Source organism: Anopheles moucheti, chromosome 3 (assembly GCF_943734755.1).
Source record: "Anopheles moucheti chromosome 3, idAnoMoucSN_F20_07, whole genome shotgun sequence".
Taxonomy (NCBI): Eukaryota; Metazoa; Arthropoda; class Insecta; order Diptera; family Culicidae; genus Anopheles; species Anopheles moucheti.
Genome location: NC_069141.1, coordinates 41,412,826 through 41,440,046, shown reverse-complemented (window position 1 = coordinate 41,440,046; position 27,221 = coordinate 41,412,826). Strand labels below are relative to the sequence as shown.

At 43.5% G+C, this 27,221-nt stretch overlaps 1 protein-coding gene across 1 annotated transcript in view; it reads right to left on the bottom strand.

Moving 5' to 3' along the window:
* Positions 1-27,221, bottom strand: part of LOC128302694 (thrombospondin type-1 domain-containing protein 4) — an 81,051-nt gene that overhangs the window by 5,889 nt on the left and 47,941 nt on the right. Inside the window, exons 7-10 of the mRNA XM_053039558.1 lie at positions 8,933-9,131; positions 3,289-3,600; positions 2,233-3,164; positions 1,988-2,164 (exon numbers count right to left, since the gene is read on the bottom strand). Of these exons, the coding sequence (XP_052895518.1) occupies positions 1,988-2,164; positions 2,233-3,164; positions 3,289-3,600; positions 8,933-9,131 (1,620 nt within the window). The remainder of the gene's footprint in view (positions 1-1,987; positions 2,165-2,232; positions 3,165-3,288; positions 3,601-8,932; positions 9,132-27,221) is intronic.

The following is a 27,221-nucleotide window of genomic DNA, read 5'->3' as shown; positions in this document are numbered from 1 at the left end:
CTCGGGAAGCTTTTAGGCTCCTTAGAGAAAGCCAAGTTCTCTTCAGGAACCTTAGTCCGAGGAGATCGCTTTTTCTTGGGCTGTTTCCTAGGAAGCAATGGATCAGGAAAAGAAGGATCAGCGTTCCGTGTTGGATTCACGGGGGAGGGGTTAGAAAGTTTACTGGTCACGTGACGCTGTGGTGCCAAGGGTTTCTTCATTTTTTTAATGACCTTTTTTTGTACCTTTTTGTACAATATTCTCGTTCCTTTATTCGATCCCATGACCGTACCTTGACTCGGTGCAACCGGACTAGATGCGTTAGTTACATCTACATTGGTCAGCACGGCAAAAGGGTTATTGGCGTTTTTAAGAGCATCACTATAAGAGCCGCGTGCCCGCTCGGCTATTGTTTTAGTCTGCTCTTTTTGTATCTTCCGATACACGGGGCACGAAACTACCTCATGCCATTCGTCCCGACAATGCGAGCATTTATGGGTCAACGCTTTGCAATTCTCGGTAGCATGTGTCCCTCTACATTTTCCACAGCACGTTTTACGTGTGCAATATGGTTCCGTGTGACCAATGCGGTTGCACTTCGAACAAGTGGCCACCTTCGGTATGTATGGCCGGTCGATGGGTATCCGGAGGCCCTCAAGGATGATTGCCTGCGGAAGTACCGTTCCCTCAAACGTAACCCGAATAGAGGAAGTCGGGACAAAAGTTTTTTCATTTTTCTCATCATTGGCAGCTCTATAGAGCTTTTTTGCCTCAAGAATTTTCACTTTGGGCGTATCGGGGGCAGCAAATGTCCCTTGCCCAAACTTCACCAGATCTTCCTCCGGGTAATCAAAATCTTCGATTACGCCGGTAACCTCTACCAGACTACCGGGGATGTAAACCCGGTAGTGCTCCGTATACTCTGGGTCCGCCGCAATGACGTTGGCTTGTGCCCGGTCTTTTGCGGTGACCTTAATCTTGTTAGGGCGCAGCCGAAAAACATCGGTTACTCCCTGGTACTTCTTAAACAGCGATGCGGCTATTGAGCGCACATCGAGCTGTTTTACGCGCGGCATAAAATAAACAACCGGCAAACCCTGCCATGATGGTGGGTAAGCGCGTGCTCGGTGTAGGCCGTTGTCACTCGGCCCACTCACACCACTTTGCACGGCTCCCGATGCAGACGGTCTATTGTCCGATGCCACCTTTTTGGAAGCTTGGCCGGACCTCGGGCGTCCCGGCTTCCTTTTGGCGCACTGTTCCATATCCCTGTCCGAATCGGAAAGCTCCTCCTCTACCCCCATGGTAGAGTCCGAGACAACGGATCAGAGAGGGCAGAAGGATTATAAATACCGGTTTGATATTTACGCACGATCGACGAATGCACACACGCACTACACAGATAACAAGCGTTGATCGTTGCGAAAGCGTTGCTACGCTGAGCACGCTTATCGCAATTCGATCGCTACACTCACAACACACACGTCTACCGAACGAATATCGGAGACAAACGGGGACACCGATTAGCACGCTACAGCCACAACGGAAAGCACGATAAGTACGCAATTGTACTTCAGGACACTGACCACTGCCTGCCAAATGCAGAATCCGTAGGCACGCTTCCAAACGAAATACGTCCTTTCGCAACGGAGGCTAGAGGCAGGACTGCAAACAATCTTAATAATATATTTTTGCACGAAATTGTACGAAAGAAAATAACGATAAAGTGAAAATATAATATCTCGAGTTCTTAAGATGAACTTCCTAACCTCCAGCTTTAGGTCATTTCTAGGATTACAAAGTGTCAAGTCTTTTGCATAACAATTTCGTACCCCCTGGGATGTAATGGGTTAATGAACAATTACTGTATAAAACAATTTAGAATATATGGAGTTATTATTGTTTGATATCCAAATTTTAATTCTTGACACTTAATTTTAGCGTTTTCGTGTTAATTGGGGCCATTAAATTACTGGCTCGATATTTAAAACTTATCTCAGCCAATTACCTCAGTCCATTCGGAGAAGTGCCACCTGGGTTTACATTCCTCGAAAGATTCCGTGTCACATGGTTCGATCGATTTCGGTCGCAGATCGGCATCACACTCACTTTCTGGTGCAAAATGATCGTTACGGATGCAGAGCACTGTTCTGGAGCGTGTCAGATTGAAGCAATCTCCGGAGCACTGTGAACGAAACGGTAGTTAGCGGTCGGTTTGTCCGGGTCCGGCTCTCAGAAATTCAGCATACTCACCAGAGTCCAAGGACCCGCAAACCATTCGCCAAATTCGCAAGCTCGGTTGCTGGTGCACTCGCGCGAAGTTTCCGGCATCATGCGCAGATCGCAACGTTCCGAGTTGATCGAAGAGCTCCGATCGCAGAAGATCGATCGCGTTTGCATGCCAATACCGCAGGTGGTAGAGCACCGAGTGCTCCAGTTCGCTGTCAACCAGACGCCAGTTTTCTTCGACTCTGCCCGATAGTTGATGTGGTTTATGTCGGTGCGCTGGCGACTGTGCGGAACGACAAAGCCACCGTTCGCCATCGGACCATTCTCCATATCGTTCTGGGTGTGACTGTGACTGCCGCCATTGTGGTGGTCGTGGTGTTGATGCTGATGCTGGCCCCGGTGGCCACGGTGTTCGTGCTGGTGTTGGCTTTCCGTCGGTTTGTACCGTGGCTTTTCTGTTCTCGCCGGCGTTGGTTTCACCACACGTGAGCACTCACACCGTTCCGTGCTGGGTGGGAGCTCCTCCATACAGGCACCATTGTTGACCTGTATCACAATGCCGGACAGAAGCTCCTGCACGCACTTGACTTCGCGCGTCCGGAACACCTCCTCGTCGTATTTTTCCTCGCAATTACACTGTTCCCATTCGCCAAGCTTCCAGTACGCCGGGCAGGGTTGGGTGTTACAGCGCAGCAAATTTTCGTTCAGTACAGGTTGTTGCAGATGGGCGCACCGTTTGGTAGAAAATACGCGCGTCGGAGATTCGCGCACACATTTGATGATGGGCTGTTGGATGCCTCCGCCACAGGACTTGCTGCACGCACTGAATCCGATCACCTTCCACAGATACTTACGCTTACGCTGACCAACCCGGCCCGTACTCGAGTTGTTGGCTGAGCTCACCAACCGCTGCTTTGGCACACGCAGATTGGATTTTTCCGAGATTTCATTTCCCGCTGCAAAAGGCAAATGTCAAAGAGGAGAAACAAATATATTTAACCTCCTGTTGGGTTGTTACATTTCGCATGATGTTGTTTCCACTTTGGTGAATTTTCGATCGTCCGGTTTTTTTGGTCCTACCTTCGGCACTGGGAATTTCTTCTTGTGATGTAGGCTCGGTAGGGTTGACGTTCACGGGAAGCAGATATTCGTACTTGATACCCGGGTTCGGTGACTGTGAAAGCAGAAACACCTGTACCGGCTCGTTCGTGGGCCCAAGCGCAGTCACCCATTCGGTGATACCTTCCACGTGCCGGAAGCTGCTGTTCGAACCGTTGTTCAGCCCATCGACTCGACGATAATCGAACACGGTCCCGGCGGCAATGTAATGTCCACTGAGCGAAATCGTGTAGTCACCATTGATGAAAAACCGTTGATCACTCGTTTTCAGCGCTGTCGAAAGAGATTCGGGTGGAAACCATGGTGTAGGAGAAAAAAAATCGGAAAATGTATATTTTATTACCTTTCGGTGAAAAATCGCTTTAAAGAATGTACAAATGTTTAATATTACATTTCCGGTGAGAAATTGTTTCGACTCGGGAAATACGTCGATTTGTTTGTGTCTATCGCTTATTTTCCAGGACTTTAAAATGTAGGCTTGAACAAATCAAGTTCAAGTCAGTAAAAATTATAACGATTTCTAGTTTTTGCTGTGTTTAAATTCTTACACTTTTCTAGCCAAAATTCTCATCCAAATCTAGCGTGTTTCTTTGCACTTCGTTGTACATTTTCGTACACCATAACGTTTTTGCTAGTTATTTAAGGTTTTCAAAATTACTTCTTCTTTTGTAAAAGGTAATAATTGTAACTCAATGGTTTTTAATAGCACCGAGCTCCTAGAAATTGGGAAGGTGAATTGTTCGTGGAATACATTCCGACCTGTTGTCGTTCCACTGAAGATCCGCTGTTATGGCTAAGATTATTAACTACGCTGTTGTGGCTGCTGACCAAATGCGACCAAATTAACACTGGTCTATGGTGTAATCTTATAAAGACAGCAATTGTTTCAAAAGTCCTCTCTTTTTTAATGCATAACCTCATTGGCTAAGCACTCAAATGAAAACTTAAAACGCAAATTTGCAGACGACAACAAACTTTGTTGCCACGGTAACGCCTCGTGGAGTGTGTGAAACAATGGTCCCTATCGCGAACGAAATTAACTACTAGTCTATAAAAATATCAACCCTTATAATGACAGTTATGGCGGATTGGTATCGCAACGCAACAAATTTGTCAACCCTTAAAACGGTGAAGGCAATTGCCATGACTACCATACAAATCGTGGGGAAAAAATCGAGTAGTCGTTAAAAAAGTCTTTAATTTGTATCGCGAACGAGCTAAACTAATTATATCAACCCATATATTTACCTACTGCCTCGATGCAGTAGTTATACGGTATCAACCCCGTTTTATGTGAAGATTTAAGAGCTTACTTCACGGGAAATGTAATGTAATGTAATGGGAGATGTATTGTTGAAAAGAAAAAGTACAAACTTATAAAAAAAATTAAAAATTTTCATTAATTTAAATTTTTTATTCTGGTAAAACGGACTTCCGCTTTTTTTCTTCTCATTTTTTGTCTGCTTTTCTTTGCTAATCTCTTTCCTTTTCAAAACTAACCGTATTCTTTTAGGTCGTCTCCACATGAGCGGTACCGCGAAAAACGCTTATAACTTTCGTTAACCATCTGCTCGGTCCGGCTCATCTCGGTCCGTGTCGGTTCTCAAATCTTCCGTGGCTGCTGTTCCGCAGAGTTGTCCATCTTAAACCACGCCGCGTTTTTCGCGGTACTGCCGCGACCGCCGTCCATGTGGAGTCGGAATTACCTTAATTTAACCACGTCCAAATGAAAAACATATTACACTAACATTCACGAACAACTTATTTCTCTAGAATAAATGACGATTAGAACCGGACCGCCTGCGTACGGGAAAAGTCACTTTAGAAAAAATAAAATAGAAGAACTGGCCTAGTCGTGAAATGAGAAAGGTGGAAAGAATGTGCTGCAAGTTGCTGCATCACGCAAAACACTTCTTCGTTAGCCGACGATATGAAGACAAACCATAGATTTTGACAAATAGCAAAACTACTAGATCTGTATTTATAATGGTTGGTATGATTTTATAGACTGGTAGGGGAAAATCGTTCGCGATACCATTTCTAGTAGATATATATAATGGTGGATAAAACCAAGCAGGTGGATAAATTTTAACGACTTGCTTCGCGATAGGCACCAATGTTATAACCAGAAGGCCATCTTTACGTAGAGTCCGTCGTCTAAACCAAACTATTCTATTTCACCAAACCGCATTCCCACGAACTCCGAGCGCGCTCTACGGTTGATGCATGTTGTTCCAAGGTCCTTCTTGGAAACTTGGTGATCCTTCGCGAATCTTCTCGAAAGCGTATTTTTATCACAGTTGCAGATTTGTATCGCTCGGCTACATCTACACTCCACAGCCAAGTATTGGTTCCTAAAGCTTTTGTTCCAACCTTCCATTCCAGCTGCCGGTTATTCGGGATATCTTAGCACCAAACCTTGCCAGATGCATCAAATGTATAAGCAAACTTAATTTTCTTTGTTGTCATATTCTTTTAGTGGACACAGTTAGTGTAATTGAGAATAAGTTTATGACAAAAGCTTTCAAATACCGCCACCAGGGGCACGGCAATCAAAAACCTCATTTGACCAGATTCTAAGTGGTACATTTCTTAGTATTCACGAGATGGATTCCATTAAACGTGTCACACGTGTCGTCGAAATTGATCTGTACTAGAATTGATCATCAATGAGCTTCAAGCTCTGCTCTCTCAACCTCTGAAACTTGAAAGAACATTTTGAGATAATTTTGTAATGAAAAAATAAAGAATAGACCACATATACCTATTGCAACGCCATATTACAACGTATCGTTGGTTTCAAACTGTCTAAATCTCGAACAATGCTCGAATGTTTCAACGTTAGTGTTAGTAGATGTGGCAAATAAGTAAATTATAATAAACACATGGTGTCCCCATTACCATTTTCAATATTGTAACATTGCTTTACGAAGACGCCATACAGAAAGATTTCGAATCAGGATGCTTTTATATGCTGGAACAATTTTAAACCCTGTTTTTGAACCCCCCGATCAACTACAACCAACCAACACGATTGGAATCGCGTTGAATATACGGTTTAAAACCACGCGCCTATAAACGGTACTGTCGTGCCCATTAGCGAAAGAGTGCGTGTAAAGAGCTGGAAAAAAGCTTTCCTACAGCGACAAAGCACATAGAAAAAGGGCACATAGAAAAGGGTAGGAAAAGTACAGCACATTGCATGAATTAATGGATAATGTTTCGGATCGTCCGCGTCGATACCGCTTTCGGATGGAAATGGAAAGTAAATTGAGGTATGCATCGGACAGATTTCCATCTTAATTTGGTTATGGTGCAGGTAATACGTTGTTTTTTTTCCTGTCATAAGCTTTGGGGTTTGGTATGGCGACGGCACCGGTTCTAGCGCCATTGCTTGGTGCAATGCGGCCATTGTATACTGATCCGTTGGCGTGTTGGCGTTCGGTGATATACTGGATGCATTTGAAAAAGTAGCACCGGGCTGTGATGGGATTGCAGATAGGGGATAGATTTTCAATACACTTTGTGTGGATTTAACCGCAGAGAAAGAGGTTGCATCGACACACTTGTAGTAATGGCTGAATGCCTCCCCAATATTGGCACTGCCATCAATCTACGTTTATCTCAATTGGACCCTTCTGCAAATCGACCGAGAGTGCAAAGATTATGATTGCAGGCCGGTTATTATTGAATTTATAAGAAATTTATGATAATTTGTAGGTTGGGGGTGGCTGGATGCTAACATTTATTTCCAGATGCCATTGTTTGGCACTATAGAGGTCTTAGTGATTGATACAGAAATGTTTGTACATGAAAAGTTCAAGTTACTCTACGGGAAATGGAAAAGTTACCGCTGTTTATAGCCAACTTGCTAAACAATGGCAAACATTTGCAGGATATTTAATGTCGTCCTTTCTCATCAATCAGGTTTGACCCAACCATAATCAAGCAAAAATGATCAAACAATCTAGCTTAATTTGTTTGCACTTAATGATATTTAATCTAAACTTATGTCGTAATTGCATCATCCTTGGAGAAGAAATTAATTCCCAGTACAAACTAGCAACTGCTTGTGGTGTGATGACGTTTGTTTATCGTAAAACTAATTTGCTTAACTTCACTCAAGTGCGTTCAAAAGTAAGGTGTGGAATGGCATCATCGATCCCATCCCTGCCCTTTGCTCGGCTTGCGGTTACCATTCATGGAACCAGTTCATCCATCATAAGTGTATCAAGTGAACGAGAGGGGACATTATGTGCCCCCAAAGAGCAGACAGAACAAGCCGAGGTTCTTTACTCGGGAAAAACAAGATTCTTTCGAGTTCCGTTTTATTTATTCACAAGCTTTCGCCCACCGAAGCCACCCAACACTGGCATACCGGGTACGGATGCATCGGATGCTGCTGAAATAGTACCGTACCCACTTCACTCCGATCCCGAGGAACGAAAAACGATGAGCACTGGCATTCCAAGCGTACGGCACTTGTACTTTCGCAACAGACGCAAGGGCACAGACGCAAACGGACGCCGGCAACGGAAGGTAACATAATGCTGCAAGAGCGTGTGAAAAGAAGTGTCGCATTAGTTACAAACGATGACAGCACCCGGGTGCGAATGGTAGCAGCAACCCGGTTACCCGGTGCATATGGAAATGGCAGCAAATCGGCACACCTGCAAATGGCAACACCATCCTGTCATGGGTGTACATCACACCCTCAGCATTTCGCTTTTCACTCTATGCTTAATGCTCGAAATGTTCCGGTCTTTTTGGGCCGGACGGCTATGTGAGTGCGTGCGTTCGTCCATACTGTCAGCAAGTGTCTGAACGGCTCATAAATCTACCCCAATGATGGGTCATTTCTTCTGACTAAATCAACCACGACGGCCTGTACTCAGCACGGTTCGTATGGGGTGTGTGATAGGTAAGAAAGTTCTATTCACTTTCATTCGAAATGGAAATGAAAACCAACAAACGGCAAATAAAATACACACACTCACACAATCGCCTGTAACGGTGTAGAATAACGTGTTACATTTACGTTCCTTCGCCATTAGCAGCGTAGTACCGAAGTGACGCGAACGGTCGCGTCCATTAATAGTGGGAGACTATTGACTGCTTTCATCGTTTTCATTTAGGCAAACGCTCTAGCTCTCGGTTGGGTGTCCTACGGCACCACCCCCACCGCTACCGGCCACGTATTTGCTGACCAACGAATGTAATAAACTAAAAATAAACACATATTTAATACCCTCTTAAGTAAGCATGCAGATACAGGGAAGAACGTGGCCACGTGGAAAGGAACAGAAATGTTTGGTACGATTTTCCGGAGGTCACCGAAGGAATGGAAAATGTTTGCGGGGAATGACAGCCAGGGTAGGCCATTTCAAGGCCGATTAAAGTGCATTAGCATAGCAGCTACTACGCCCGTCGTTCTCCCCTTTACCGCATTAGTAGTGGATGTCTTCTGACGACCCGGGCGACCACAGCATTTTCCGCATTTGCATCGCCTTTGCATCCGTTTCCGGAATGTGTGTGGGTTTTTTTCCCCCCCGGTACAACTGATTTCCGTACGATGGGCTGTTGCTAGCAGCACGGGTTCACTTACCGAGATAGTTCTGGCTGTTCTGCAGCTCCGTTATCGTGATGTTGGACGCACCGGCTGGTATGGTGGCCACGTGAACGTACCCATTGTTCGGGTTGGTCTTCGTGTAGATACCGGAAATGGGACGGCAAACGGTCGTTCCGCACCGGACGGCGCCATTGTTCATGAACGTGCCCGAAATAACGCCACTGTTGTGAACGGCCTGCGGAAGAAATAAATCAAACACATGTCATTTGCAGCGGGAATAGCAAAATAGGCGGCAGTGCAATTCTCCCCATCCGGCTAAGATCCGGTAAAATGTGGGGCACGGAAATGTACACAAAAAGCATGCGACACCTTCGGCCCAGCAGGTGGCAAATTGGAAATGGCGCTTTTAAAAAGCACAAGGATCAATCTATTCGCGGTGCACGGCTGGGCATGGGGATAGCATTACACAGCGAGGGAATTAGGAATCTGGTTGAAATTGAGAGAAAATATGGACCTCATTTTTTGAGGTCCAACGAAACATGTGAATGGAACAGTTTCGGGATGTTGTGCTATGAGTGAAATACCGCTTCATATCCCACAGCTTATCTTCACTTCATCAAGGTGTTTAGCAAGGGATAGATCCAAATGACACAGTTTGAAAGAATACTGCCTTTGAAGCAGCTGCTTCATTCTGCTTTACTTCCTACTGACAAGAACCAGCGTTAGTGAAGAATTTTAGTCTTTCAACCTCTGATGGCGTTGTGTAACGAGTATTGAGTCTTGTTTCGTTTATTTTCTTCTCTGCCTGGGACAAATTTAACTAGAAACCATCGATATATCCACCACGGCCACGAAACAGCAAGCCACCGGTAACCGGGAACAGAACGAGCGAACCGTGAGTGGCTAAGAGCCACCATTTCTTTCATCCTTTTAAGTCTTAAGAAAACGGTGTTTGCTTTTAATTTTCTCCAACGATGCTGTTACAGTGGCTGGCAACCTTTCGGGACCCGGACCGGTTTGTTGTCACCTCGAGAGTGTCAAGTGTGCGGGCGTTTTCTCAATCGAAAGTATCAGTCCGTGGTCGTTATTAACCGTTCCAACTCGTTCGCTTTAGGAATGACCTGCAGAGGCGAGAGGAAAGCTCTGGCTGATTGTCTTGCTCGCTTCTTTTAAGCGCGTGTATCCTTCGTAGCATCTGATTAACATTTGCTTTGTTTCACATTAAATGGATCATTTCTTCACAGACTTCCTCCAAATGCGTACGCTCGGCCGTCGATGGAAGTGTACCTACATGATTTTGGACATATGGAATAGCCTCTTATTGAATTTCCTTCTGTATTTTATACTTCGAAATGTAATAACGTGTTTTGTTATTACAAAGCACAAATGGAATCTTTAAAGAATGTTCGTTTATAACTTTACTGTTGTAAAAAATGATATAGTCCGACATTATTTCAACAGTGAGGCGTCTGAGTTTCAACTGAGGTGTCCTTCACAATCTGTATAGTTGAAGATAGTTGAAGGACCTTAAAGATATAGAGTTATATGATGTTAGTCCTTATTAAACTGTTTCAGATATTAGCTCTTCAAGAATACACAGTTTTGCCTATTTTAAATGTATTTTGAATGTGTAATATACTAAAGCTTGTATATTAAATCTTGATGGCTGGTCCAAATAGCCATCAGTTTCAACAACGTTAAGCTGTGTTTGAGAAATTTGAAATTTGAGAAAAAATCTTAAGAAGATACCGATGACATTGAGCTTTACTAACCCTAAGTTTCAGAGGTTCCTTTATTACCTGGAGAGGCTTGATCAGTTGAAGGTATTGTCTAGTTACACTGTTCTAGGATATTTTATCGTATTTCTAAGAGAGGTCTTCTCATCATGTTCAAATAAATACAGAACAAGACAGAATTGTCATACATTATCTACGAATGAGCAAAGCTCTCAAATCCCTTTAAGCTCTTTAATCATCATTTTCCATTGGTTTGGTCAATTTAATCAATTAGACGACTACAGGTTAACTCGTTCATAAATCTTAGTGTATCAGCTATCGTGTAATAATAGGGATACGAATAACTGTAAAACAGTTGGTAAAAATGAGAGTTTAAAGAATATTTTACATTACGGGAATAAAAATTTATGACATAAAGCTTTGTTTTTATCAATCAAAGTAAGATCACCTAACATAAGTTCACGTCTAGCTAAACCAAGAAGAACCAAGCTTTAACAATGTAACATAGCTTTAAGCATCTTACAACTTCCATTGCGTTGTGCCAAACCGAATGCTACTCCAGAGTGGGTGGGCGATTTTTCATGACACATTTCCCCGAAAGGAACTTATTGAAAATTTGCTTTATGCGCGTCTGCCCCCCCGACCAGACCACTCACTTCGGAATTGTATCTGTCATACCGAAGCCATGCAAGAAAATCACTTAATTATTCCGTTTTCACACTTTCACGGAACAAACCGGCTGCGGTAATCTAAGCGGAATAATTAAGAACGAAACGCTTTACGATGAAAAACACACACACAAACTATGCTCCACGTCCACGTCCACGTGATACGGCACTGCTAAGAACCTGATTGCCTGTGTGACTGCGCACCGCTAGCAATGTGCTGGTTTACCACAGCTTAAAGTTTGGCGTTCCGCAGCATCATCGCCCTTCCTGTTTACTTCCGTTTCCGTTTATGAAGATGCTGCGAAAGCATCGCCGGTACGCTTTGGGGTATTTTTCACCGCTGGTTGAGTGAACTGAATAAAGAGAAATAATACTCATGAGCCTGATATATCAACCAGCGTGGCATCCCGAGTGCTCGGTACACGGTATCGCCTGACCCGACTGGAACACTCTACAGAAAGGGGAAAGGCATCCTAGAAGGCTTTGTTGTCCGAAGCCGAAACCAGAAATCTTCTCGCATCCAGTTCCGTTTACACCCCACAACACATCGCGTTCCCGAGCCCGATTCTGATACCGACATCCGCATCGGTCAGCAGTACTTACCACCAGCAGTGCAACGGCAACGATCCGAAGTAATGAATTTTTAAAAAACATTTAAAACAGTTCCACTCGTTTTTCACTGAACGTTGAAAGAAATGGTGCCGGTACGGTTGAATGTTGAATCGGTGGTTGCTGTAGAAGATGCGGGATTTGTTGAGGGATTTTGCGTTCCGAAACCAGTATATTCCCGTCGGCGAAGAAGAGTCACGTCAACCGAGGCAAAACACGGAAATGGATTGTGGAGAAGGTTAATAAAGTATTCACGAAACTTTTCTCACACTGTCTGCTATCCTGCGGTGGGCACCTTCACTTCGGCATCGGAGCCCCGGCAGAACGGTCGGTTAGTCCTCCGGCGACCAGTGACCGGGGTTTTGCACAACTTCACTTAGCACAGTGCGCCGATTGTTTTAATTCGAACGAGAGGTTAATTAATCACTGCGGGGAAGATCGTTGGGTCACGGACGAATTGAATCCACAGCAAACGAACGAACTGGATCACGTGTATTATGAACTGTCACTGCTAGTGATTGCTTGGCGGATTAATTCCTTTAAGGTGAAACGGTAGTGTAATGCACGTCGTTGTTCAAACCATTTACATGCGCAAAGAATTGCCGGAAAAGCCACAAAAAAACATTTGCCCAATTTAATAAAGTTTTAATTCGTTCCAAATCCTCCATCGCGCCTTAGAGCCTGCTACTTTCAACCGCATCGCCAGTACGTCGCATCGTTAGTGACAACAACCTGTCGTCGGTACTGTTATCCGCTTTGAACACGGTGGGTGGATGTGTGTGGTTAGCCAACGCCAAAGGCAACGGAAATAAGTTTTCATTGGCAAAGTTAAAGGATCACAGTCAGTTACTTTGCTGCCAGGAATGGCCCCAATACTTTTGCGCTTGAAACCCCAAAACTTTGTACTGGAGGTGAGATTCAAGAAATTTTGGAACTTTGTTACTGTTTCGTCAACACTATGCTAAAAGTGCTCTTTACATTTAGTGGTTTGGTAGAAGCAAAATGTTACTCTTACTATGTTATAATACTTGAGTAATGAAATTGAGTGTATTTTTTTTCATAATGAAATAAACGTCTTAAAGAATCTACCAACAACCAGCATCATTTTCGCGCTAATTATTAAAGATTGAATAGAAAAAAAGCATCAGAATAGCTGTACTTCACACCTTACAGCATATTCTCTTTATCGGCCTTGGATGACCCGCCGGTTTCTATTAATCCCCCCAAATATAATCGGATTTATCATAAGGTACAACCGTACCGTGCGCCATGCCGCACCGTGAAAAGGATATGAAAGGATTTCATTAGCGAAATGCTTCTTTCTTCACACGCTTTTTGCAAAACTTAAGGCAGCTAACGACACACTAAGCGCTGATTAAGTTAGTTCCCACCAGACTGTTGTTATCCGCAACGAACCGTCAAACCCATAAGCTTCGTGGGACTTCCAGAGTTGGACGCACAAATCGAAGGTACGGTGTGCTTTCGTCCCGTGTCGATCTTCATTACGCTTTCATAATACATAAAAGTGTTATAATTCAATTCCAGCCAGCGCAACATCTTACAGGTCGTTTAACTCGCGGATTTCCACCCCCCTCCTGCACGGGCGGCACGGGAAGGCTCGCCGGAGCAGAGTTCTTGGCAGTAGAAAAGGACAAAATACAACCAACCGTAGTTTTGGAAGCGAATCTCGGTAAACGCTTTCCACTTCATTGACCGCGCTGGAGCGTAGAGCTGGTCGGGTTGGTGATGATTGCTGACGTTTTGCCGAAAACTTTGTCCAACTGAGCGCCGCTGTTCGTTTAAGAACCGTTGTCATCCTCGTCATCGTCAGCATCATCATCTTCGTCGTTGAGGCGAAACTCAATTTCCAGCATCAAATCAGTCTGGCTATTCTCCAATGGACGTGTTCGTCTGGATCGTCCGAACCGTGGACGGCTGCAAAGGCAATAAGCGCAGCTTCTTGAGGTTCGTATGACAAGAATGGCCGTCTCCGTGTCCCGCACATCCCCGGTACCTAGCAGCGCGTAAGTTCGACCACAAAGTTCAACTCTGATCTCGGGCGGAAAGTTTATTAGAATATCAAAAGCGACGTAGCGCACACAAGGAATTGCCCTCGGACCGGTCATCTCGACCACTCAATGGATGCACCGGTGGAATTGGTTTTTCCGATGCAAGATTCTTGCTCAGTACGGGTTTGTTACCGGTGTGTTACCGCAACTGCAAGAGGAAGTTGAAATAAGCTTCAAAGATAGGAAAAGTTAAACAAGATGTAAAGCCTACATTTCATCCGAAACCGTTGGAAAGCGGCATGGTGGTGATGGTGATGGTTTTACGCTAGTTGCATTTTTCTGGCGCATTTTGTCTTCTATTCTTTGCAACCGGAGGAATCTTTCCCTAGCACTTTCTTTAAAGAGTCAAACAAATTCCCTCATGGTTTAGCGGTTCTGCTGCCTGCCCGGCTAAGGCTCGTTTGGATGCTCGTAAATAGATTTGCCCTGCAGCTGTTTCATGCAGGTAATGGTACTTGAAGCTATGCAGCTCGTTGGCTGAGAAAAAGAAAACATTGCTGCAACATACATCAGCCGTCGCTAACATAAATGAGATTTTATTAATTAAAATGAATACACAGACTTTGTTGTGATTGTGCGTAAAGTTGCTCAAAGTTCAAAATGTAGATTTAAAAAATTTCTATTAAAATAAATGTGTATTCTTTTTAAACATTGATTTACATTCTATTGAATAAGGGAAACTTGCTGTTCAGGAATTATTCTTCCGAATATCCTAATCATACATGAGTAACTAGGGATTTAATTGACATAAGGAGAATATTACGCTAAACTACATCCTTACATTTGCTTAAATAACGGAAAATTAAGCCGTATGTTTTCCTATATTATGATTTAATTAAAATGCAAATAAAATAAATACGACATTCCTAAATTGCATCACAAGTTCCAGGCTGTCCTGGAAATACTGTATTATGACTATTATTTTTTCACTGTGGATGATATAAAAACCCTAACAGACTTTGCAGTCTTCCGATGTGTCGCAAAGGCGGAATCCGGATGAATGTGACCAGAGAAACTCCTTGCGCCTTTAGCCCTATTGCCATTGCCTTTCAAAAGGTAACTACTCTCTGCCTCGTGTACAGTTTCATCGGTTGAACCCTATTATGCTATATCGACTGAAGTAGATCGACTTTCCTTCTAAGGCACTGCTATCGGTGAAAGTTTTTATCCTGCACAATACTCTACTCGTCCATCCGAGATTGAATCAGGGCGGTTGCCGTATCGTAAATGGAACCGGATGAAAAAAAACCAACTCAAGTATGCATCTCAGCAAGGTGCGCCTCTCGATACTCTCGACGGTCACAAACTCCAAACCCAATCAACCTTTATACTCACATGGTGGGTTATAAAGTAGCTAGAACCGGGCACATCATATGCGACGTGTACCCAATCTAGTAGCCTTACGTTTCCTTCCTTATGTTCCTCCAAGGGCGAGCATACAGAAGGCCCTAATAGTGTGTATGTGTATACGCGCACATTCGACAACAGTGACAGAATATGATGCTTATCAACTTCTCATCACTATCGGTGATTCAATTGAGCGTTGGGGACAGGAATTCTGAACACTGTATGAAAATGGTAAAATTTATAGCGTTTTCTTTTATGGCTTGTGCAGCTGCAGGAGCTACCCCTAGCCATGTGTTCTAGCAGTAAAAATAAATTCAAAGTTTATTCGATAAGTTCTACCACTGCCTTGGTCGGGCAGGAAATGCTTTTCTAATGTATTTTACTTGCATTTTTATTAGTAGCTACTGAATAGTTTTTTTTTTCATTCTCGTTTCTTGTTTTGTGTGCTCGCTGAGGTAGAAAAAACACACAGGAAGCGCCTCAGAGCGCCTCCGGACATGAAATATCAAAAGGAGAAAGATCAAAGCATGAGCAGATGCGCGGATAAACAATAAAGAGCAAAATTCTAACAACTAACGATTGCATGAAAAACTCAACAACGGCTTCTCTTCTCTTTCCGTAACGTAAGCGTGTTTCTGAAATTAGTAAACTTAAGTGTACGTTGCGCAGCTGTCGACTACCGTGATTATCTCTAAGCATTAAATTGTGTTGAATGAAAGCAACAATATCATAAACGATAGCCTTATGTTACAGACGCTTTCGTATCACAGTGACCCTCATCAATGTGCATGATCAAAGGATACAAAAGGATTGCTTCAAGCGATGAAAGGGAAATTGAACAGTTTTCCTGGAAATCGATGATGACGGTAGTGATTTGGCACGGCACAAAGATTTCCTCATTGCACTTGGTTGATATTATTTCATGCGCATGAACCGCTTCGATTGCCAAACGGGAAAAATACACGAAACCCGAAGCATGTTGAACGACCTCAAATAAATATGGTTATACGCAATAAGTGTCTCAAACGCAAACCTGAACATCCTGTAATTCACATTACATTGTACATTTTTGTAAGCAATTTTTACAGAACAAGATTGAACATATTGCAAAAAAATATGAATCTGCAACAAAATATACAAGTTATTAAAGCTCAAATATTATGTTACTCTGTCCGCGTCACGGTCCTTAAAAGAAACCTTCAACAGCAGAGTGTATAATCTAAATAATTTTTTCCCGAGCACTTGTTAACTTATTTGTGTTAAAATAAATACTTGTGGCAAATGTTATGAGTTCTCTAAACGGAGGATGATTAGATTGCATTGTAGTGCAATTTTGAAATTGTGACAATTGTGACATCTTAAGCTAAAACAGAAGGCGATGTTTGGAACGAAATTCAAGACTAGATTTCTAGAGATGATGGGTAGACATTGCGTAAATCAAGTGACTATGTTAAGTTGTGCGTCGGTACAAAGTGTTTACTTAATGTGTTGTGCACAAGAGCTAATTCAACGATATGTTAAATCGATCTCTGCAAAAAAGCCAAAACAATTTAAGGGTATACCAACAATACGCATATAAAGGCACAAGAAAAACGAATTAATGATTTATTAATTTTACAACTTTTAAAAAGTTACATACGCATTATTTAAGTAATCAAACATAAAAAAAGGTTGGAGCGTTCAACGAAGAGCAGACCTGACATGTAAATGTCAATCAATTGTTCACTTGAGCACGGTTTGTGCTTTAAAATATGTTATATTAGACACGTAGAACAAACAATCAAAATTACCAAAACGCGTACCAGATGTGCAGGACAAGCTAACGATTATCGCACTCAATTAAACCCATCCGCATTCAATTAAACAAGATAATGATAGAAAAATAAATGCTTCAAAGCACTCTGCTCTCCGCCCTCTTCGCATTTCCCTGGCAATGCATGCAATCAGTTGTGACATCTGCATTGTTGACAGATCATAACCCATCCGGTTATCAACTACGCTATAATCATCCAACACCGATCCAATAAATCATTGATCGGACGGATTACACACAATATGATTAATCAAAAAGTGATCCAAAACAAACGAGAGCACTGTGTAATTTATCGTGGCAGTTTATTTGCCAACGGGCTTAGCGCTCGTTGACCACAATGAGATAATTAATTTTTTTAAATCATCCTATCACAATCTCTACTATTTTCCTGAACATGAAGCACCAGTGTGCGCCGGAGAAGTATCGGGAAAGTATGCTTTAAATTCCACCGGGGGGCGTACCCACCCAACGTCCGGCGGTTGTTGATAAATGTTTGATTTCGGCAAGTAATTAATAGTCGTTCGGGTCGTTGTGCTTCCGGGCCAAATGCGATCGCCACATTGCGAGGTTAATCCCATTGCGGTTCCCGGCCGATTATGGCCTGCAGATGAATGCACCACACCTTCGCAACGCAGCGGCAGTTTACGGCCGAACCATATTACCCGTTTTGCGATAATTAAGAGTTGTAGCCGACGTTCGATGTTTCAATTCCAGGCGAACATTTCAATTCGCAGCGAAATCGATTATTGCGCTCGATGATGCGCATTCGTTTATCTATCGCTTTGTAAATCATCCGAGTACCATTATCGCCGAACGCACGGCCCATGCACGTAAATGGGACAGTGCACATCAAGTGGGAAACACAAAGCTACCCCGAGTGGTTCATTGGATGCAATTGAAGGTGGTGGCCTTTACGTGATTCGGAGTGGAAGTGGTATTGCATTTCCATATGGCTCGTGCGAAAGGTCCCCACGGAACGTAACGAGAATAAGTTCAGCGAACGGTGGTACCTCATTACAGCTATATGCAAAATGATGCAGCTGATTGGAAATGGTTTGTGAAGCAATCCAATGGTTTATGGGGTGGATTGGAAAATTTGTCTGTAGGAAAATTAGTACATGGACAGGACATGGGCCGTACAGTTAGTTGTTCTGGGAAATATTGCTCGTACGAGCAAGGAAAATCCAATTACACGTCGTTTGGGTGCTGTTGAGATAGGAGTTAATGGTAGTATAATCGAACCATTAATTGTTCCTACGAGTCGTTCACAGGAAATTCAAGAACATACCATAAAACTCTTATTCCAAGTTATTTTTAAATTCACTTTCGGCGCAGATGTCTATATTAAGCTTTAGCTTTCATATGTAAGATGACGTATGTGGATATTGATAATGAAGATAGTGATTCTCGTAATATTTTTACATTTATTTAAGGACTAAATTGATCTCTTACATACTCAAACATACTGAAAAGCTTTAAATAGGTTGATATGAGATAAATTCTTCGTGTTTGTATCACTGTAGCATCAATATACATAACCAAAGGTGGTGTAGTGATGTCAATGGCTCGGCAAAAAGGACACTAACCCTCAGAAGACCCCATAATGCTAGTTGTTCGAATGTCATGGAGTCCCTCGGTGAGCTACCCCCTCCCTTTCAGACAAAGTATTAAACTCTTGTTCATCGTGCCATAGTGTATTCTACAAAGCGGAACTAGCACAAAGAAGACCGACCTCCGTGAGCCGGAAGTAAAAGTCTTCCCCCGTCAGCAATCGCTTGAAGCTGGGACGCTGAGCAGGAAAAGTGCATCAAAAGAATTCCATGCAACTGGCATGGGGTTGCACGCACTATGCACTCGGTTGCATGCTGCTCGTCAGCTGAAGTGAAGTACTAACGGTAGTGTAGTGTTGCCGGTAGGTTATTGTGTTTAAAAGCTGGAAAATGTCACCTAGAGGGCAACTCTTGGGCTGCCAGGGGGGAATACCCTGGGAATACATAACTTGCACGAGACAATAATGCGGTAGAAGTTGCAGATGGGCAACGGTAACAACATTGCATCGAGACGACGAGCAAATGTGTTTCCTCAATCCCAATTCCAGCAGATTTAAGATTGTGGAACAAATCAGAACACTTTGCCGTAGTTTTTTTTTCGAACCTAGATGATTGTGCGATAGACTAGTTGGACATGATTGTGATTTTTTTAAATGGCTTTTAAGATTATTGGTGCTAGATTGTTTTCAAATATCATTGGCCTCTTGATAAATGCAACAACTATTCGAGGAACTCAAAGCAGTTTTCAAACCTTTTTCCAGGCTCTTAAAACATTGAGTGATTTTTTGATCAACAACACGTGGTTGACATTAAGTTGTTTAAAAAAGATTTGGTGAGAGATAGATGGTATAAACAAACTTTTCATCATAGCTACGAGCACCATTCTTTGTATTTCTTAGGTGTTCAAATTGAATATGTACTTCTATAAGATACGTTTACTGCAAGTAAGCTAACGCTATGCTTTTTAATCATTGTGAAGGATGCCTTTCCGTTTAGCCAAAACTGTCTTTTTGAATTTGAGTTGCATGCTTTTCAGTTTGTGCATCAGCAAATGGGGCCAACCATTTGCATTCAGTCGACGAAAAATGATGCTCTCGTTGTTTATGCTGCTTGGCTTACATAATACCGGAAGTGCACAAAAGCTTAGCACTTGACAGTTTCAGCCCTCGAGTCGGTCTTTTTAACCTTCTCAGCAGCAAGCTCGAACACTATCGCGCTATTGTGAGCAGGCAATTTTTCACGCCAACCATCACAGACGGGCCCGTCTACCATCTCGACCTGCCTGCCGGAGCACGATGGCGTATAAGATGTTATCTTTTCCTAGTTTTATGAAGTTTGCGTAACGCTTCCCGGGTGGCGAGCGTAAAGCGCGAAACAGCGCGCGTGGCAGCGATCGCATCCTTCCCGCATGCAACTATGCAAAGTAATTAAAAATCCGGGACGTACTATGCTTGACGACAGTGCCAACGAATCGTATCGGGCTTCAAGTTCTATGGATACGGATCGAGAGGGCTCGGCGCGTTGCGAATGGACAACACGGGTAACGTTTTCGCTCAATGTCGTTCAACTGACATGGGAAACCTTCTTTGAACAGTGTTCCGTTGCTGAAAGGCACAGCAATTTGAAGCGTGTAGTGTTTGCATGGCTGTTTTTTAGCCGACCATGTGTGCGCCCAGCTGGAGCATGTGTACTCCGTTTTGGGGCAGTTTATTAAAATGCACGAAGGTGAAGGTGAAGATTGTATTCATGAAGGACCGGATGTTTCCAAAAGGTCCTCATTTCGATGGAGGGAAAAAACAAAAAATGGTATTTCATACCGAAGCGACATACCTTCTGCAGGCTATGGCGCTCGTTTTGCCAACATAGAAACAAAAAAAACAAGCAGAAACGTACTAGAGCTTAAGCGAAAGCATCCATTAGCCGGAAATTACCCCTGGGATCAGCTAAAAGCAACGGGATGATGTTTACAAAAATAATCAACCCCACCTATGCCGGGTGTCGTTATCAGCGCTTGTGTATGGTCGGATAAGTGTGGTGTGCCGGCTGGTGACGAAACAATTATTTTATGGGCCGGTACGGTCTTTTCTGGTCAGTCTTGTTTCACAAAAAAAAGCGTATTTCTCAACCAATGCACAACCGACACGGTCGCATATTTAATCATATTATATGGGTTATCGAATTTGAATATCTTTTTTCGTTAAAGAACGTATAATATATTCATAGGACACCATCCACATTTGTTTGAGAGGATCCTTATCCTTCACCGGCTACCATTAGCTGGCTATAACGACATTGGATACTGCTATTTGCCTTCGCAAAGGCTGCATTCGTTGATAAAGAAGGATCTATTTACTTTGAAATAAAAATATTTCAAGATTTTGAGCACATTACATATTTTGCATTTGCCCAAAATAGGGTAGAAGATTCCTTTTAGCTTTTCCACCAAGTTCAACGTTTATTCAGCAAAAAGGAGTATAAAGCATGCCAAATTGTTAATATAACAAATTTATCAAATCATTTTTAAACACCGTGCAGTAATAATGCAATAATATAGCTGTATGTGTCTGATTAAATATTGCAGCTCTTTTTACCTACTTAAGTTACTAGAACAAGTTTTATCCCAAACAAACATTTCTTATACTAAAATTATGCTATTAGATGCTTCGAGGTGGTTTGACAATTAACCCAGCAGTCCATAATAAACAACAGTCCCTTATTTTCCTGTTTTAAACTTTTAGATACTAATTTGATGATAATTGAAACACCGCATAAACAATCTGCTTAAGCATCTCAGAATGGGAAAGAATTAACCTGTTTTTTATCGTTTGACAGTTTTTATTGATCCATCTTTATGGCATATCAATAAAACTTTGCTTCTATCTATTTTTTTTACAACAATCTATTGTTGTTCCTCGATTGCACGTTTGGTGACGGTTATCATGTTTCGAAAACCCTAAACTTGCAATTTACCGATCCGAAATAACGCTGAAAAGGAAAAAAAAAACGGCTACAAAATAAAACAATTGCCTCGAAGTAAGGAACCTTTATGGCCTGTTTTAAATAATGGCACTCCCCAGGACCGGTAGCGTAGAAAACGATGAATATTGGCAACCTTAAGCAACTCAACGGCACTCCAGCAAATGGAAAATATAGATGCTAAATGATACTGTTTATATCGAGAGCCTTGGGCACCCAAAATAGGGAGCACGCGAAAAGGACATCGTCCGACCGACTTGCAACTTGGCAAAGTGGTTCTCCCACAAGACTATGGAGTGGCAAGGGAAACCGCCCGCAATTTGTCATCCAACCTCCTCCCGCCTGAAGCTTGCGAAGACAGAGTCTATCTACCTTTTTCCACCTCTCATCGGAAACCGAAACACATTTAACATTGTCGGCCAAACCCACCCAGGTAGAACACGGCTGGATAGCATCGTAATAGCATCGGCCGTGTCTACAACTGTTCCGAAGGTGCTGGTGGAACAACGAAGTGTGCCCTCAGAACAACGCAATCAAGCGTAGTGTAATTAGAATTTGCATCTAAATTCAACATCCCGCGGGCAACAGCCTTGGGGCGATGGTGGGTAGTTAGTTTCGCGAAATGTTTTCTCCACCAACAATAACAAAACCGTGTTTGGGGGGTGTACCTCTGTGTGTGGGTGTGTGTGTGTGTGAACAAAATTAGTTCCTTTTCGTAATGGCAGTCTACTGTTTCTGCTTGCCACTTTACGTGAGGTCCAACGAAAGGCGACAGCTGCCCTCGATTCCCTCTGTTGTCTAGGCTTTGATTTTTGCGTGACGCGACTCTCGGCCTGTTTCATGTTTGATTTCCTTCTATTTTTCCAATTACCCACCCAAAACCGACCTTCTCCATTTCAAGTGCACCATTTGACCGGCATCCGGTAAGTTTTTTTTTTCTGTGCGGCCCGTTTTGTGGCAATCATTCGTAAATTCATTAACGGCACACTATTTGCACACCTGTCCGTTGGCGCCGGCCGACCAAATAATATCGCCATTTACACACCTTAAAATGCTGGTGAGTTGGATGGGGGTGAGAGGGGGTTTGCATGTGGAGAAGATCGCCATGCAGCGTGGTAATGCAAAGCGTGGTATCATTCGTTGGATTGGTCAGTGTGAACCAGGAATGACCTGCGAAATGTGTGTGCTCTGTCATCGTGATCCCCGGCTCGACTGACAAATGTCAAACACAGCACAAACAACACATCAGATGTTGCGGAAGGCAAAGTGGCAAAGTTGATGCCGTGGTCCCCTCCCCACCGGTGATCCGAGGCTATGGAGATACTACGGTGTGGCAGCTTTTTTAGTGCTTCGGAATGTCAACAATAGGTACAATGTCTAGCGTGGTTGGTTTATGCGGAATTCGTTTGATAGATCGATGTTTGCGTGTTTGTTTGAATAGTGCGTTATTTTTACTCGCATGATTCACGCCGTGTTTAATCAGTGTAAAAAGAACGAGCGAAACAGTGATGATGCGTGAAGTTGATAACTTTGTTGGGGATGGCAAACATGAAGAAAAAAGTGGTAAAATTGATGTACAATTATTGTTTGTACATGCATATCTGCTACAGGTGCGTGAAAAGAGTTCTTTTCGCGATATTCGCGGTACTGAAAAGTTACTATTGACTTTTAGTACTAGTACTTTTCACTAGTATTTAATACGTTAGTTTTATTTAACGCTAGAACTACCCGTTTTTTTATTAATGATCACTATAAAAAAATGCTAAAATCCTGGATTATATTTTAATATGTTTTCGAGTTCATACTATACATTTCAAATGTAAAAGTCTTCCATCAACCGTGGTGGAGTTGCTCAACCTCAAAAACTAGCGTTCCAGCACTAAAAGAACCGTTCAACTACTAGAACTGACTTTTTATATAAACTGAATACCAGCTTAACATTTGTGCGAGCCTGCTTAAGGAAAGCAAAGGGAAAACTAATTATAAAACTCTTCCAAACTTTCTTTTGTATGCAGTCTGCGCTCGCAGTGACGATGACATTTCGCAAGCTTTTATTGCTTTAAAATATTCGCTCATGCTTTTGTTCTTGTTTCTTCCAGTTTTTCATTCGGCAACGAAACTCATTGCAAAGTTTTCGTATGGTGTAAGCTGGCGTCCGAAAGTCTGTTCTAATGCAGTCATTTTCACTATTCGGCAGAAAGTGTAGTGAGTCGAATACCAATCTTACGCAACACGCCACACGTATCCCGATTACATCTCCAGCAGGGTGTGGAAATGTGTGGAAACACAAAATTACACTGCACACACTGATGCGGTCCCGAACGGTACGTGTGGCACTGTAAACCACATGCAACAATATATTTATACTCTAAATATTTCAACAGTTCGTGCAACGCACAAGTGCCTCCCGGGTGTACTAACACCCGTTCCGGGCTATAGTGTACTCAAACGGATCGCCCGTAGTCCGTAGCGGGGCGAGGGCAAACCGGACGCAAACTCGTCCTTAATTACTTTGTATTTTATCTTGTTTACCTTCCAAAATCGCAGTCCGTCGAGCGAAAGCGTGAACAGTTGTACTTGAAGGATGATGCCTAGGTCGCTTCCGTTCGCGTACGGTCGCTCGCTGGACGCGGTGTGCCCGTATCCGCAGTGGAGAGACCTTCGCGAGTAGGAACCGTTCGTGGCTGGTTCCTGGCAGACACTGGCAACTAACTAACCGCTCAACCATTACACTTCCGATAGTAAACTGCAAACACATGCAAGGCGACCCTGTAAAGTGTGCTGATCGCACTAGAACAAAGGTGGAAAACGCTTCGACCGTTACATGCCCGCAACGGATGAAAGGGAACCCTCGGGGAGGGCTGGAATGCCCTGATGAATCGTGTACTTGAGGCACTATGCGAGAAAACCCGCCATTAGCAAAGGATGTGTAACGGGGGTACGGGCATCTCTTTTTTCTGTTGGCGCTGCGTCCGGCCAGCTGGGTTAACTTTTTCATTCGTGTTTTTGTGTGTTTGCTTGCTTTTTTGCTGTTGTTGTTTGGCCCCCTTCTCGGGACCATATCCTTTCGCTTGCTGGGGCTTTTCATGGCCAGATGCTGCACCAAGCTAACCTGGCGAAAAGCAGAAATTCTGTTTATTCATCGCAAAACTTCTCATCAATAGCATTCAGAAGAATGTAACGAAATCTACGGCTGGCCATGTAGCAGCACCCTGACCCTGTTGCTGCTGTTTGGCAGTGGATAAAGTTGCCAGGTCCAGGAAAAGCGCTGGGAAATTGTATAAAATTGATAATGCCAGTTGGACAAATTGGGCGGGCCCGGGTTGGGCGGGATTGGTGCGTCGGCGGCCCTACATAACGGATGGTCGGCTATGCTAATGGTGTAGTAACCCTATGACGGGCCCCAAGCCTTAGCCGAACCAGCTACCCCGATTTGTGAGTGTTTGAGTGCTTGTATCGAGGAGCGCGTAAGGCTTTTGAAATGCTTTGTGCTATTTAGAAAACTTTTCGGATTGAATTTGAACCAAAACTTCCGGTTGGTAAATAAATCAGCATGAACCGTGGGCCGTAAAGCAGATGGCCGGAGCGCAAACATCAAGGATGAGGTGGGGGTGGTTTAATGACGGGAAAACTTAGTCGGAAGTGTCCTTCTACTAAACAAAAAAAAAAACGACCCCGGTAGGGTGAAAAATAATAGCTTTAGCATATCGGTGGCAGATACACTTCGGTCGGGCACAGAAGAAATACCGGCTAATCCCCCAAAAACCCAGCACCCGCACCTCGACCGCGAGCTGCCCGTGCGAAACTTAATAGAGATTATTGTGTGCGATTGGGTGAACGAATGCTCCCCAAAACGCACACAACATAAAACCCATTCAATTTTCATCCCGGTATTCCCGGGGTGGAAATTCAATTCGGCACACATCACGTTGCGTGGCGTATCAGTTCCCATCATTGAAATCGAGCAGCGCTGCCGGTGTTCGTGCAGCTATACACCACACTTCCGTATCCTTTCGGAAGGAATGCTCGCTGTCACTGTCGCTGGCAGCTCTGCCCGAAAGGATCGGCTGAGTGGCAGACAGTTTGCATAGGAAATAAGCATCCATTCGCGTGTTTTCTCTATAATCTTTTCGCTGAATTTGAATATCCGTGACGGCACGCGGCACGCGTTGGTGTTAGCGGGTGCTCATGTTTTGTGGATATTAAGGTGTTGCGATACACTACACGGGGCGAACCGATTGTGGAATGTGCAACGACAGCATTCACCCACACCGTCACTTCATGAAGAAGTGTTCTGTTGTTTGCAGTGCTGCACTATGGTTTTTTTGGAGGAGTGTCAAGCGTTCCGATGCTGCCTTTGGATTGCATTCTTCATTGTCGTTATGCAAACCGAAAAAAAAAACAGTCCAACATTCATGCAATGCATCTTGTCGAGCTGTGGAAATCATTTTCGTTTCTTTTACGATGCTATTAAGATATGTACGTGATGACTTTGTTCGTTAATCGTTTCGAATACGAGACACAACAAAAAAAAAACGAGGTTTTGTTTTATATTAGCTCTCAAAAGCTGAATTCAATTTCTACTTTTCCGAAACGACAGCATTTATGCATTTGCCGTTAGCCGAACCGTTAGCCAGCGCGAAGTGTTGCAAAAGTACATAAAATTTCCTAAGTATTCTGCCAGCCAGATCGAGCACAGCCGCTTGATTTAGTGTGCAATAGAAGCAGGCGGCGGCATATGGTGCCGTGCCACGCTGCCTGTCACTGGCGAGTCAATTTAAGACGAAAAAAGTCACTTTTAATGGAATTTTTCCTTCCCCGGGCAGCCATAAAACATGAGCCGTAAAAAAAAAGCGTACACACAGCACAAATTTCCAAACATTTATGCATTCTCGCTCGCAGTATAAGCAACGATACGCTCTCAGACCAAGTAGGTAGTACTCCGATGGGACCCTGCCCTTACGCCCCTTCCTGAATCATTCGATCCCCCCCCCTCCCTCCCTCGTCATTCGAAACGAAAGTTCTTGAGCCAAAGTTGATAGCAGAACACCCTCTTACACACATCCACTCACAAACTCCCTTCCCACTTCCCACCCCCACAGTAACCTCACAAAAACCGACCATCCGACTTCGGGACTTGTTAATCGGAGGACTTATGCATTATACCGTAATTTCCTAATTTCTGCACAAAAAGAGCTATCGCAGCACGCTCAAGGAGTGCAAGAAATGCTGGTAATCGTTTCTGTTTTTTTTTATTTTGTTTGCTTCATATTATAATTTTTCACAAAAGCACACACACATGCAAACATGTTCGAACGCGCCGGAGCATCGTTCCCGAGCAGAAAGGGGAGACCGACGACGAATTATGCTGCAAAAGTGCTCTCAAGTGTTTATTATGCGCCTTTGTCATCGCTCAAATCCCCAAGAGTGTGGCGGGTGCCGATTTATGTGCCTATGCTCGGCTACCCGCCACATCCCATGGCCGCACGGCAGGCGTACGTCACTCAGCATAACAACAACAGCGACAACAACCATCCAGGCGCCTCCATTTGGATGT